Genomic DNA, 13,524 nt, shown 5'->3' on the forward strand with positions numbered 1-13,524 from the left:
CTTTTCTGCCTGGGTAGCAATGGAAAGGTAAGTTTCTGGCATGCATTTACTGAAGGTGATGGTAGTCAAATACTTTAAATTACCATATATGTCGTTCCCTACTTGACTTCAAACTAAGTATCAAAGTGAGGCCCCTTGAAGAGAAACCTGTTCACTAGGAGTTGAAATGGTTTTGTGCCTTAAATGATTTCAGAGATCCTCAAAGATAGAGAATAAAAGCACTGATTACTTAGCATTGCCTCTCAGCCATGTCATGAAACTCCGCCTTCCTTTTCCCATGCTGTGCATTAACCTCATGGAGTGTAACACAATATGTGATCCTTTCATGCAGCATGTTGGAGCATATGAAGCAATTTGCTTGGTATCACAAAGTACTTGAATTTGGCCCTCATGATCAAGGTGCACCCACCTACTTTGGAAGGAGATGATGTCTCACTTGTCACATTCACTTCCTCTTCATTCCCTCTGCAATCCTATTAAATGCACAGCTGTTAGCTCCTTTTGGCATGCTATCGTGTGACAGTAGTATTTTACAGACGGGTAGGTCACTTCACACATACTTAAAAGCGCACATTTCTATACGTCTGCATGTGTTTGCACATCTCATGTTTTTATAGAACTATAAAGAAAACATTCACCTCGTATGTACGCTCAGGTTTTTTTTTTGTTTCATTAAAAGTTAAAAGGAGTAAAAAATTACTGGGCCTGATTTTGCTAAAAGTCAGCTCCTGTAATACGAGATTTAAACATATGAACCTGGAAAGACTTTCTAAATGTTACATGTTAAAACAGACGAGAAAGAAACTACACATTTGATGCTATATATTAGAATAAGGCCTGCTGTTTTTCAGGAAGACTTCCTTGCAGTGGAGATGCGACGTGGTAAAGTAGCTCTTCTTTGGGATTTGGGCTCTGGATCAACAAGAGTGGAATACCCTGATTTTCAAATTGACAACAACAAATGGCACAGGATATATGCAACTAGGTAATTAAAATGAGAATGGCATAAATGTTGAACACAAACCATGTTCGGAGTTTTCCAGTGACAAGGTTTATCTTGTCCTTAAAAAGAGAAGCCAATAGCATGTGTATTCATTAGTATTTGTACTTGACAGGTTTGGAAAAACAGGTACACTTAGCATAGAGGAAATGAACTCCAATCAGAAGCCTTCATCTAAATCTGCAACCTCTCCGGGGACAGCCAGCGTACTGGATGTTAACAAATCAACTCTAATGTTTATTGGAGGACTTGGAGGGCAAATCAAGGTTAAATTTTGATATCAGCAATCTGTAAAATGTTTTTAACATGTTTGAGATATACTTTTGACTTAGAAATAATTGCATGAATAGGTTACTTCATGTCAGGTATTCTGAACATAAAGCAAAGATTCTATAAGGATGTTCTAGTGTCTTGAAGTTAATTTTCCCTTGAAATTTTTTGCATAAAGTGTTATCCATGACAGGTTGTGTGTGTCTGTATGATACATGGACATTACACAGTGAATTAGTTTCTAATTGCCCTTTTCCATGTCTTCTTTCAGTTTGTCATTGTTATTCATGCCATAAGGCATGGAAGTCAGTCAAGGACATTTATTTTTTTACTTGCTGCAAAACTGGTCTATTACGATGTAAACCATAATTGTTAATAGTTATGCTAAAACATGTTGTTCCTTGGTTATGATTTGTATCTAACAAAGTAAGAGGTCAAGGAAAACAGCCAAGCAAAAATTTGGCTGCATAATTTTGAGAGTACTTAACATTAATTGTATTCATGAAGTATTTCTTGTCTTCTAGAAATCGCCTGCTGTTAAGGTGACTCATTTTAAAGGCTGCATGGGAGAGGCATCCTTGAATGGCAAATCTATTGGTCTTTGGAACTACATGGAAAAAGAGGGCAAGTGCAATGGCTGTTTTGGAAGGTATTTTATCTCACTCCCTTTTTTTGTAACAGACTAATTTACATCTGTGATATATATTTCCATGTTAGGTAAAAATAATGAGCTCAGACAAATTGCAGTTTTTCACTGATCTTAACGTCCTTAAAGTTCTCAAAGTTCACTGAACTTAAAGTTCTGAACACACTAATCTGAATGTGCCAGCGGTGTCAAATAATTTCATTGTATGGGATTTCATCACTTATTAATTACTTTTTCAGAAGAGTTCTATTGCTGTGGTCTGTTTTGAGCATTGAAAGTAGGGACTGCCAGTGAACTAAACTATTTTGGAATGTTTGCTTTCCAGTAATGTCCAGCAAGATAGATTTATTCTTTCCTAGGATAAAAAAGAATGTAAAGCACTCTTATTGAAATAATCCATAGCAAAACTGTAGCCACTGAGCTTACTACCATTCTTGTAATCATTGTGAAAGGGAATTGCAGACTACATTATTTTTATGTTTAAGAAATTGAAAAGAAATAAGCTTGACTGTATTCCATTTTGCAGAATGTATCATTTAGAAACAGCAGAGGGTGCTGCTTGATTGTATAAGAATTTTTTTACAAGTATTATATTGCAGGAAAAGGGGCTAATAGAACATTATTATAAGTGCAATTACACAAAGCATTTTGATAAATGGATGACATGTATTAATTAAGAGGGTGTATGTTGTAACAATTATGTTTTCCCGTAGGAAATGCTTGGGGTTTTTTCATACATCAGGGAAAAACATTTTTTATCTTGTATACATCCTTCCTTATGGTTAAATCATGTATTGTGAGATTCTATTATGAAAACAGCCTTTGGCTGGAATCCTTCAGTTATTCATAACATCAAGATTCAAGTATTTTCCTACACTTTCTAGTCATAGTGCCTGGAGGCTGCACCAACTGATCTAACCGTTCGTATGTTTTATATGAAAATGACTGGAAAACCACAAATCTTCAGTTCACATTTTTAATTCTGTTTTTTACTTTTATAGCCCACAGGATGAAGACACTTCATTCCATTTTGATGGTAGTGGATACTCAGTTGTGGAGAAGGCACTCCGCTCAACAGTGACTCAGATAATAATATTTTTCAGTACCTTTTCACCTAATGGGCTACTTCTATATCTTGCTTCAAATGGCACTGTAAGAAAAAGGATTAGATTCTTAAGCTGTCAAAATCTGTTTAGATCACTTGATGGTTTCTTGCTGTCTTTGTTATTTTTCAATTTATGTGTATTAAATGAAGTTATCTTTATATAGATTATTACATGTGATTGACATCATAAGCCATAAAAGTAAAGACAGGAACCCTAGAGGTTGCTCTCTAGAGCAAATAGTCACATATACTAAGGATAAAATTAAGCAGTGAAAAGAATTGTCTGTGATTTGTTTTAATCCTAGACTAAAATTAATGATTATTTAACTAAAAGAAATGGAAGGAACAACAAACTAGTTTTGTTTAATTGAAGGAACCTTTACAGAATGTAAAATCTTTTGGAACTGAGCTTGTAGAAGGACAATGTAATGTTGAGTAGGCATATTGGATTAAATCCATAAATTAGGGATTCAGTAAACTGAAATAAATTAAATAAAACTCCCTGCAACAACAATATAACCTAGACCCATCTCCAGACCTTCACTGTCACGTTATGCAGATAAGCTGGTGGTTTTCTTTCCCTGAAGGAGGACAAATCTTTGTTTAGATACAGATTGTTTCAGAGTCCCTGCATTATTAATTTGCTTTGTTACATACTCACTGCCTGAATACATTGTACAATGATATCTGACTTAAGTTTTGCAGTGCAGAGGGTGCATTTTTAATACAATTCAGAAAGGCTTTTTTACTGCATGAAGAAGGTCTTTGCTTCTTGCTGAACGAACACTGTAGTGTTTGATCTCTATGCTAACAGTCAAATTAAATTACTCTCAGCTTCATCCAAAAAAGGCAAATGTGATGACCTTTTAGATTTAAACCTTCCTCTGCTGAGTAATGAAGCCTCATGCTGCATATAAGTACAATTAGCAACAAAATAAAACAAAAAGACATCCTTGTGAGGTACATGTGAATTAATTTTCCTAAACATAGCGACGATAAGTGTCTTGGGCCTAACAAATAGTCTAGGTACCAGAGTTACCAAACTTTTTTCACACAGTAGCCCATACCTGCTGAGGATGCATCCTCTTGGAAGATTTTATTTCCAGGAATTTAATCTGTTTGATTTTTGTCTTTGGTTGGTTTGTTTGTTTGTTTCCCTCACAGAGAGATTTCTTGTCCCTTGAGCTTGTTGGTGGCAAAGTGAGACTGACTGTTGATCTAGGTTCAGGACCTCTTGCTCTGACTACAGAAAATCGTTACAACAATGGAACGTGGTACAAAGTTTCATTCAGTCGGAACAAGAAACAAGGTAGGCTGCATTCTAAAAGAAACAGGTGTCTGCACATTTACAAATATCTAAGATACTCACAGGGAACATCACTGCAACCAAATTTGGTCACTTCCACTGCAGTTTCTTTAGCAACCCTACCTACGTTACTTTGCTTTATGAAGGACAGCAGCGTAAATCTTGTGCTTGGTTTGGCACATTTCATGAGGAGCAAGTAGTGCAGAAGCTGCCACACAAAAATATATCAATATTCTTAAAGAGTGAAAGATCTTTGTCCGAGTCTGTATATGAGGCATCACTTCTTTTATTCTGTGTTTTAATAGTACCTAGTACAACAGTATTTTGGGACCTACGTTTGGGAAGTAGTGCATTACAAATAATACATGTGTCATGGTTTAAGCCCAGCCAGTAACTCAGAACCATGCAGCTGCTCGCTCACTGCCCCCTTTTACACCCTCCCCCTCCGGGTGGGATGGGGAGGAGAATCAAAAGAATGTAAACCCCACAGGCTGAGATGAGAACACTCCAGTAACTAAACTATAATATAAAACTGCTACTACTTCTACTAATAATAATGATAATGGAAATAACAAGGGGAGAGAAATAATAAAACTAAAAAGAATGAGGGAAAAAAGCTCCCAGTAAACACAAGTGATGCACAATGCAATTGCTCACCACCCGCTGATGGATACGCTGCCCAACCCGAGCAGTGATACCCCCTTCTGGGTAACTCCCCCCAGTTTACATACTGGGCATGATGTGCTATGGTATGGAATACCCCTTTGGCTAGTTGGGGTCAGGTGTCCTGTCTCTGCTTCCTCCTGGCTTCCCATGCCCCTCCTCACTGGCAGAGCATGAGAGATTGAAAAGTCCTTCATCAGGGTAAGCACTAATTAGGGACAACTAAAACGTCAGTGTGTTATCAGCACTGCTCTCAGACTAAAACTGAAACACAGCAATGCACCACTTACTAGGAAGGAGAAAATTAACTGTTACAGCTGAACCTAGCACAACATGTTAATAGCTATAACGTTATTCTCATGTATATTTTTTCTTGTAGACTTTCCCAGATTTGGGTTTGGCAGAGAGAATGAATGAGATTAACAGAATAGCTGGAAGTACAACAAATTATTCATTCTAAAAATAAGAAGATTGTCTGTACATGTTTTAGTCAATGAATACATTTTCCTTTATTAGAGACAGAATTGCCAAAATGAAAAAATGTGTATTTGTGTCCTTCTCCAGATCTTTGCTCTCTTTTCTTTGCAGGAATTTTGGCAGTCATGGATGCATATAACCTTAATTATAAAGAAACCAAGCAAGGAGAATCTCCTGGGGTTGCCTCAGACCTGAAGACCCAATCTTCGTTGGTGGGCTGCCAAGATCAAGGACTGTGAGGTAAAACATTCTCTTGCTTTCCCTCCTTTGCTAAGATTCCTGTCAGTAGAGGAAAAGACTTCAACAAACTGCTGTCTCGACCGAAATTAGCGAAAATCAGTGAAGTCTGAAGTCTTGTCCATGGCCATGTATACCACCAAATTATCTGTCCTTTGCCTTCAAACTCTAATACAGTGTTTTTTGCTGATAGGTCTGACAATGCAGTTCAGATTAGAGGCAAGCTTCTGGTTTTCCCCTCCATGGGTGATTTCCACAACAACAGCCACCTACTTTTTGTGTCAGACTGCAGAAAACATTCAGCTCTGCTGCCGGATCAATGCTTCTTTGATCTTTGCCTGTGTGAGCCTTGTGTTTTCCAGATGGCACTTATGGGCAAAACCGCAGTTTGGGATAAAAGTTCTACTTCAGAAAGGAGTGTTGTAGTTCAGTTTTGAAACTTGGAAGAGAGGAGAAACAACTGTGAACAGATCAACAAAATACATTACAAATATGTATTTTATTAGCACATCTTTAGTTTATACTTTTCTATTGCACTTCCCCACTGAACTTGTAAAATTACATTTCTTCTACTGGCTTCACTTTGCAAGGATAAACATGGCAAAAGAAAATCTAATTAAGCTGAGCACATGATCTTGACAATAAGGTAAATTCCAGGACAATATTGGTCTCTGTGCAGTTATTGCAGAGGTGCAGATTTGTTATTCTTAGGTGGCATACCAGCCATTGAGGGATTATGGCAGGACAACTTTAGATTTCTCTGACTTAAACCTTGACCCAAATTAGGCATCCTCCAGAATTAAGAAATGCAAAAGAATTACTAGGTAGTAGAGAGCTATAGTTACCCTCTCACACAACAGCCATTACATTTCAGCTGAAGCTTCATCTTAAAGTTTTAGAAAATGACCTGGTCTGGCAAAACAACACTACACACTTGTATACATTTCCATCTGGGGGCGATGTTAGTTGACTCTTCTTAAGATCAGAATTAATATCTGCCAATAGTAAACCACAATGTACCTTTTTTTCCACTTAAACTGGGCTGACTACATTCTTCTAAATAAGTCTCTCTTTTTCTTATTGAAGAGAAATTAATCTTTTCTCCCAGGAGATTCCAAATACTACTCCTTGGAAAAAACACCTTGTTTTGTGTTTCAGGAAAGGTCTTAGTAGAAGGTATGTGGGATGCATCAAGAATCTGGAAATATCCCGTTCAACCTTTGACTTGCTTAGAAATTCATACGGAGTAAGAAAAGGCTGTGTATTGGAGGTAGGAGACTTTAGGTTTTGTGATTTGATCTTTATTGTTACTGAACAATGAATAGTGATGTTTATAGTAATGAATCTAGGGATTTTAAGATAATCTGATCTCTGCTTGATTTTTGTTTTTCTTCTGACAAAGTCAGTAATTATTTCTCTTCCTCATAAAATAGCCTATTCGTACTGTGAACATCTTGAACAATGGATATATTGAGTTGGTACCTAAGTCCTTAAGCCCAGAATCAGAACTGATGGCAACTTTTGCTACAAAAAACACCAGTGGCATCATCCTTGCTGGACTCAGCAGGGGACTGGAAAAACGACAACGTAGACAAGCACATTTGGCAAGTACTGAAAGATTTGTTTGTTTTGTTTTTGCCATTTTTATTTTGCAATATCATCTCAGGTTTTTATGGCTGTGACTTGCAAAGAATGAGAAAGAAAAAATACTTGGCTGAGGAAGGTCCAAATACAGAGGCAAGGTTAGGGAACAGAGGATGTTCATTGTAGCAGAGGAGAGGTAAAGGATCAGTTAGCAGAGACCTGGTATGGCTACTGGGTCCTAGAATGCTTTTGCAACAGGGAGGAAAACCGCACATGAAATAAAGAGAAGTTACTTTCCGCTTCTGTTAGTCAGAAGCAGTTATTGAAGGATTTGAGATAGATAGCTGTCTCATATCTTGTGTGCTGTTTTGGAGCTCCTGAAATGCAAGGACAGCATCTTAGTAGGAATACCTGTCCCTTTGTTATTCTCTTCCTCTAAAAGGGTGAGTGGGGTGGTGGACCAAAGAAACTTACAGCTCTCAGGTTCTCTGTTAGAAGGCTTTGCAGTCTGAGAGGTACCAGTACAATGTCTTCTAGTCTTTGAGTTTCATTAAAAAGTTTGTTTACAACGAAGTTGGAGGTAATTTTTTTCCAAAGTATGTTCTATTTAAACACTGAATGAGTAACAGGAAATTGAACTATAGTTAAAAATTAATCTTCTGATTAAATCCACAGCCCTTCTTTTCCATCATGCTGATGGATGGTCATCTTGCAGTGCATGTTAATGCTGGTGATAGAGCAAGTACTAGGAAAGTAGTTCTTCAGTCTGCTCATGGAACATACAGCGATGGACAAGAGCACTCTGTCATCCTAATCCGGAATAAGAGGTACATGTGACTGCGAAGAGTACTAGGTGTTTGACTGTTACGTGCTGTTGTCAGTTCACTGCACACTCTGAGGAACTGCCTTTGCTAACTCATTATGTGGAATAATCAGGGCTGTGTTTTTCTGCTGTTAATGCAGGTGTTCTGATTTACGTGGTAATTGTGTACAGCATACAGCCACTGATGAAGTTGTAGTTAAAAGCTCTCAAAATCTCTAGACAGCTTGGGCCACTTGTGTGAAGTATACTAAATAGTCTCAGAAAAAATATAACTATCAAAATAATTTTGAGAGATACCTATCAAAATAATTTAGAAAGAAATTTGAAAAACTCCATATGTTAAAAACTGTGTAAAGTGGAAGATCTTCTAGTTTTAAGACATTGAAAAGATTATCAAAGTGATGGAATCTCTATTTCTTAGAGCAGGACATTTTTGATGCTGAAAGGAATGCTTTTTCATTTGAAAACTAGTATCTAGGGCCCTTGTTGAATGTTTTTCCTGCTTTATCTTTTTCAGGATCATAACTGTACAGGTGGATGAGAGTAACCCTGCAGAACTGAGGCTTGGTTCATCAGCAGAAATGACCCCCATTAATATTTCCAACTTCTATGCTGGTGGCATTCCAGCAGGAGAGGGCATCTCAGGGCTAAAAATGGCTGGCTCCTTTTATGGCTGTATCAGCAATCTCATTTTTAACAAGGAGTAAGTCAGAGGGGTAACTGCCGTGTTTTTGAAAACTTGATATAGTAATTATTGATTGTACTTTGTAATTTCTTGCATGACATCCATTTGCCTGGTTTTTAACATAAGACAAGCATTGGGTATTGTAACAGGCAGAAAATTGATATTACCAGCTACATACATTTCCAAATAGCATTAAAAATGTCTTTAATGTGTATACAGACACAGCACAAAATGTAACTTTCTCGATTATAGTTTCATCTGCATTCACAGACAGAATAATTTTCCGAGAATATTGTCTATTAATATTGTTCTGTAGATGGATTATTTACCAATTCTCAATCTTTCTGTTCCAGTATGCCACTTTTTTCCCTTTCTCCTGCTACTAGTCAAAGACCCTGTGAAATACTCTCCTTGTGCTTGGGAAATGTAGGGATTTTGGATTTCACCTCTTAAAATGTAGGTTTTTTAAAATACAGGCTTTTGTATTTCACCACTTCCATGAAGTATGAACATGTGGATATGGACAGCTGCTTTTTGTCAGAGAAGCCTAAACCAGCCATACAGCCAGAAGACATTGAGATTCGAACTGAACTTCGGGCTATGCCAGTTCCCCTGAGGCCTCTTACAGACACAAAAAAAGTATGTATTACAACAGAGCTTTATTGCCTCTTCTAGGAAAGTGTTCAACAACAAGATGTGTTTTATCTTTCTGGAGAATTTTCAAAGTATGGACTGTGTATATTTTTTTCTTCTGTGGTATGGAATGGTTCAAGGAATGTGAATTTGAAATTATTATTTCCTACAGAAGAACTGTGATATAAACCTTTGTAGCAGCCTTTTGACCTTTTGGAAGGGAAATATAGTTAGGTTTATCATTGTTCAGGCAGCAACATTAAAAAGAAAAGAAAAAGTGGAGTGATAGTCCCCCAGCAGAAAGACTTGCAAGCAATTATTACATCTCCTGTTTGTGCCAGAGTGGCTCTGTGCTGAGTTTTGCATTAGCTGTGCAATTCAGCATTCACGTTTTCCTGGTCACACATATGCTTTGTGTCAAAAGAGGAGGTAGAAACCATTCCAGAGACACACAGTGTCTGAATGCAGCTTGCATGGCACCTGTTTCCTCTCACAGAGTCCCTTTTCCCAGGAGAGATGTAAGCATGACTTCTTTCCTTCTGCAGCTGCACATCTTTATAATGAAGTGTTTCCAAAGCATCCTGAAATCCTATTTTCTGTGGCAACAGAAAGCAGGATTTTATACATTTCATACAACTGTGGCTATAAAAAGAAGTAAGTTGTCCTTCTTGGAGCTGAAGTATAGCTTTGGCTCATACTCTGTTACTCAGCTCTTCATCCTCCAAATCATAACAAAAATGTGCATCTTCATTAAATAGGAAAATATTTCTACCAAGTCCATGAGATTTTCACTCTGAAATTGTACTCTGTCTTCCAGCATTTATTAACAAAAGGGCTATCAATTGAGACAAATGGTGAATGAATACTTCTCAAACTGCAAACATTTCTCAAAAAAGACAAGTGCTGTCCATGAGGCATAGCTTAATCATTAGAACTAGTTCTTTTTGAGCCTAAAACCAGCTCAGAATGATTGGAGTTTAGCTAATTGATGTTGCTATGTACTTTGTAGTTATCACGTGGCTCAGTTTTGCTCCTTACAAAGCTCTGCATAGGCACATTGCCATTCAGCACTTGCTGGTCAGCACCTGATACTATTGTTCTTAATAAAATCCTTTCATTAACAGGTAGTTTGTGCAAAAGATGAACTACCTGATCATGTTCAAGGTGCCCATCAGTTCGGACTTGCCAAAGGCAGCCATATGACACTGCTCTTCAATCAGTCTATTGTCAGGAAGAAGTGAGTATTTCCTGAATCACACATGCACACAGTGTACTACCTTGTATTGAGTTACAGGAAACGCTGCGACGGTTTTCATGAATGATCACGGCATTACCAGCTTTAAATATGACCCTCAGTCCAGGTTTCTGTTGGTTCCTCATGGTAGAAGGTATCACAACTGCAGTGCAGTTAATGTCTTTCCCAGGTTTGTGGTCATGAGTTTAACTCATGGACAGAGTTCTGCATTTTTCCCCCCTCAGACTTAAGAGCCCCACTGTACCACCTTCTGTAAGTATTTTTCCACATACAATGCTCAGCTGGTCCCTGCTCCTGTGACTGATACAGATAACATCCCACCCTCTGCTTTGGGTTTTCTGCAATTGCACCTTCCACTTCTGCTTCACTCCCCAGGTCACTGAAAGAGATAAGACTACTGAGAAGAATAATTCTATTGAGACTTAATATGTGATAACCCCTCTGCTACTCATGCTTGTTTGAGAGGCTCCCAACAAGGTCCCCAAAACACAGCCTGCATATGCTTCTTTCAACTAAGGAAGCCTCTGCAGGCACTGAGAAAAGAGTGATTTTTCCCTTCTAGCTCTTATGTTCTAATTACTGAACATAAGGACATTGCAGAGTATTGATGCTATGTAGTCTGAACCTAATGTCTCCATAATAAATGGCTTAATCAGCTCCTCTGCCTTTTAAGCTGCCCCCTGTTCTCAGTCTGCCCATTATATCCCAGCAAGCCTGGCTAATCGTAATGGGATACCATCCCATTATCCTGGAATTTGTTCCTTTCTTGGGGCAATAGGCAAGCCTGCAGTCACAAACTATTGAGCCTGTCGCTCTTAAAGTCCAGCTACTCTGACAAGCACTTTTTCTGTCTCTGACAGGTACAGCACTGATTTCTATTATGAAATACATTATGGGTCATACTTTCTTAGAATCAATGCAAATTCTGCTTTTCTGACCTTTGTAATAATAACTTTCATAAGGAGGTTGTTCTCTGCCTTGAGAAAAGCTTTTTATCAGTGCAGAAAAAATATTTTTCAGTAACACTGAATTTTTATTGTTTAGACTTTCTGTCCAGCTGCATCTCAGAACCTTTGCCTCCAGTGGCCTGATTTACTACATGGCTCACCAGAACCAGGTTGATTATGCAGCCCTACAGCTTCATGGGGGACAGCTCTATTTCTCATTTGATCTAGGCAAAGGAAAAGCGGTAGCTTTTCACCCTGCTGTTATCAGTGATGGAAAATGGCATACGGTAGGTAGTCACCAATCTGGTACTCCATTTCCTCTTCCCTGGAGTTACTGGCATGGTTTTTCTCTGCCTTTCCTTATGTTTTCTGTTTTACAAAGGCAAACGGGTTTTAACCCAGTCGTGAAAACATTCAGATAACTTGTGTTTGAATGCACATATTTCCTTTTAAAGTTCTCATTAATTATGCATCAATTTCAGCATCCAACTGTCATATCTCAGCTTATTTAGAAATCCAACTGTGTCATAGCAGTCATCTTCAGCAGAGAAGAACCCAACACAGAGATCTAGAAACTGACTTTTTCCATGCAGAGAGCTTTCCATGCACTATTCTAGCAAAGACCTGCAACTGCGTGACAGGGTGCAAGAGATTTATGGGTGCACAGTTTCTCCTTTTTCCCACTTACTGCTTAATACATGACCGTGCCATAGCAGCTAGCAACCCACCTGCTGCTGGCTCTGGCTTTCTTTGTGAAAAATAACTGTGTTGTCTGCATGAGTTTTAAAAGCAATTCTGACCACATTACTTTTCTTTAAGGCAGGTGAGAATGCTAAGCTTCCCTTCCCTTGTCCATATCTGAAGCCTTAACTTCAGGAAGTGGCTTCTGTGGGACAAAGCGATTGATGACACAAAGCTGCCACCTCTCCTAGGTGCCTAGGGAATCAGCATAGTGCCATTTTTGCATTTCATATATAATCAGCAGAAGAAAAAGCAGCAAAAACTAACATAAAGAAAGCAGATGTCAACTTCTGTCAGAGAGAGATATCACAAGCTCTGCTGCCTTCTCTGAAAGAAAGAACACTCCAGGATTTACAGCTGCATGTTTAAAATTAAATATAGTCATGTAAAACTCGTAGTCACACTATCAGCTTTTTAAGAGGTGAACAGATTCCTTAAAAGAACTGACCTACCTTTACTACCCAGGACATAAAAGCATGAGCTTTAACCTATTTTTGAGATTAAGGGTGAGTCACACCACTTCACAGCTGGGGGAGATTATTGCAGTAACTCTACAGTCAACTTAAGATAGTATGCATTGCTGCTGAAAGCAGCACTTCCTGTTCTCTGCCATCCACTTATATCACCCTGCTGCACCACTTTATCCCCTTACTAACCCAAACATTCATGAAATCTCATGTTGAATCTGGTCAGGATTCTGAGTGGGGCTGAAAGTAGCCGGGGAAGAATAAATGGCTAGCTGACTTCAAATAAAGATCCTCATCTGCATATCTGCATATGAGTAATTGTTTTAATGCAAGGAAGGCATTGGGGCATGAAAGAACATGGGACAAAACTTCAGAGTTTGTTGGTCATAGCAAATTCAGCACTGCCCATCATAAAACTACAGCATAGGAGTGTGCACTTCAGAGAACTAAGATGGCTTTGTTGGTGGGCAGCACAATAATTGTATGAGACCAGCACAGTATTTCTCTCTTCAAACTCATGTACTCATATCCTAAAGCAATAAACTAGTGATTTTAGATAATGTTTGTTAGAACACTGAAAAACTTATGCAGGACAGTATGCAATCATTGTAAGCCCTTGGGGAGGCAAGGAAACAGTTCACCTGCTCAGTTGCATTCTGAAATGGCCTCAGCCTCACCAAGAATT

At 38.3% G+C, this 13,524-nt stretch overlaps 1 protein-coding gene across 1 annotated transcript in view; it reads left to right on the forward strand.

Annotated features, from left to right (window-relative positions):
• Window positions 1-13,524, forward strand: part of LOC104413661 (laminin subunit alpha-1-like) — a gene marked incomplete at its 5' end in the record, with an annotated part of 70,360 nt that overhangs the window by 51,116 nt on the left and 5,720 nt on the right. The window contains 15 exon segments of the mRNA XM_010024724.1: window positions 1-27; window positions 852-985; window positions 1,116-1,266; window positions 1,795-1,919; window positions 2,918-3,068; window positions 4,186-4,330; window positions 5,579-5,659; window positions 5,662-5,707; window positions 6,863-6,974; window positions 7,138-7,308; window positions 7,964-8,115; window positions 8,629-8,814; window positions 9,273-9,435; window positions 10,554-10,666; window positions 11,729-11,918. The exon segment at window positions 1-27 is cut by the window's left edge and continues 30 nt beyond it. Coding sequence (XP_010023026.1) covers window positions 1-27; window positions 852-985; window positions 1,116-1,266; window positions 1,795-1,919; window positions 2,918-3,068; window positions 4,186-4,330; window positions 5,579-5,659; window positions 5,662-5,707; window positions 6,863-6,974; window positions 7,138-7,308; window positions 7,964-8,115; window positions 8,629-8,814; window positions 9,273-9,435; window positions 10,554-10,666; window positions 11,729-11,918 — 1,947 coding nt within the window.

Source organism: Nestor notabilis, unplaced genomic scaffold, assembly GCF_000696875.1.
Source record: "Nestor notabilis isolate BGI_N333 unplaced genomic scaffold, ASM69687v1 scaffold1802, whole genome shotgun sequence".
In the NCBI taxonomy this organism is placed as follows: Eukaryota; Metazoa; Chordata; class Aves; order Psittaciformes; family Psittacidae; genus Nestor; species Nestor notabilis.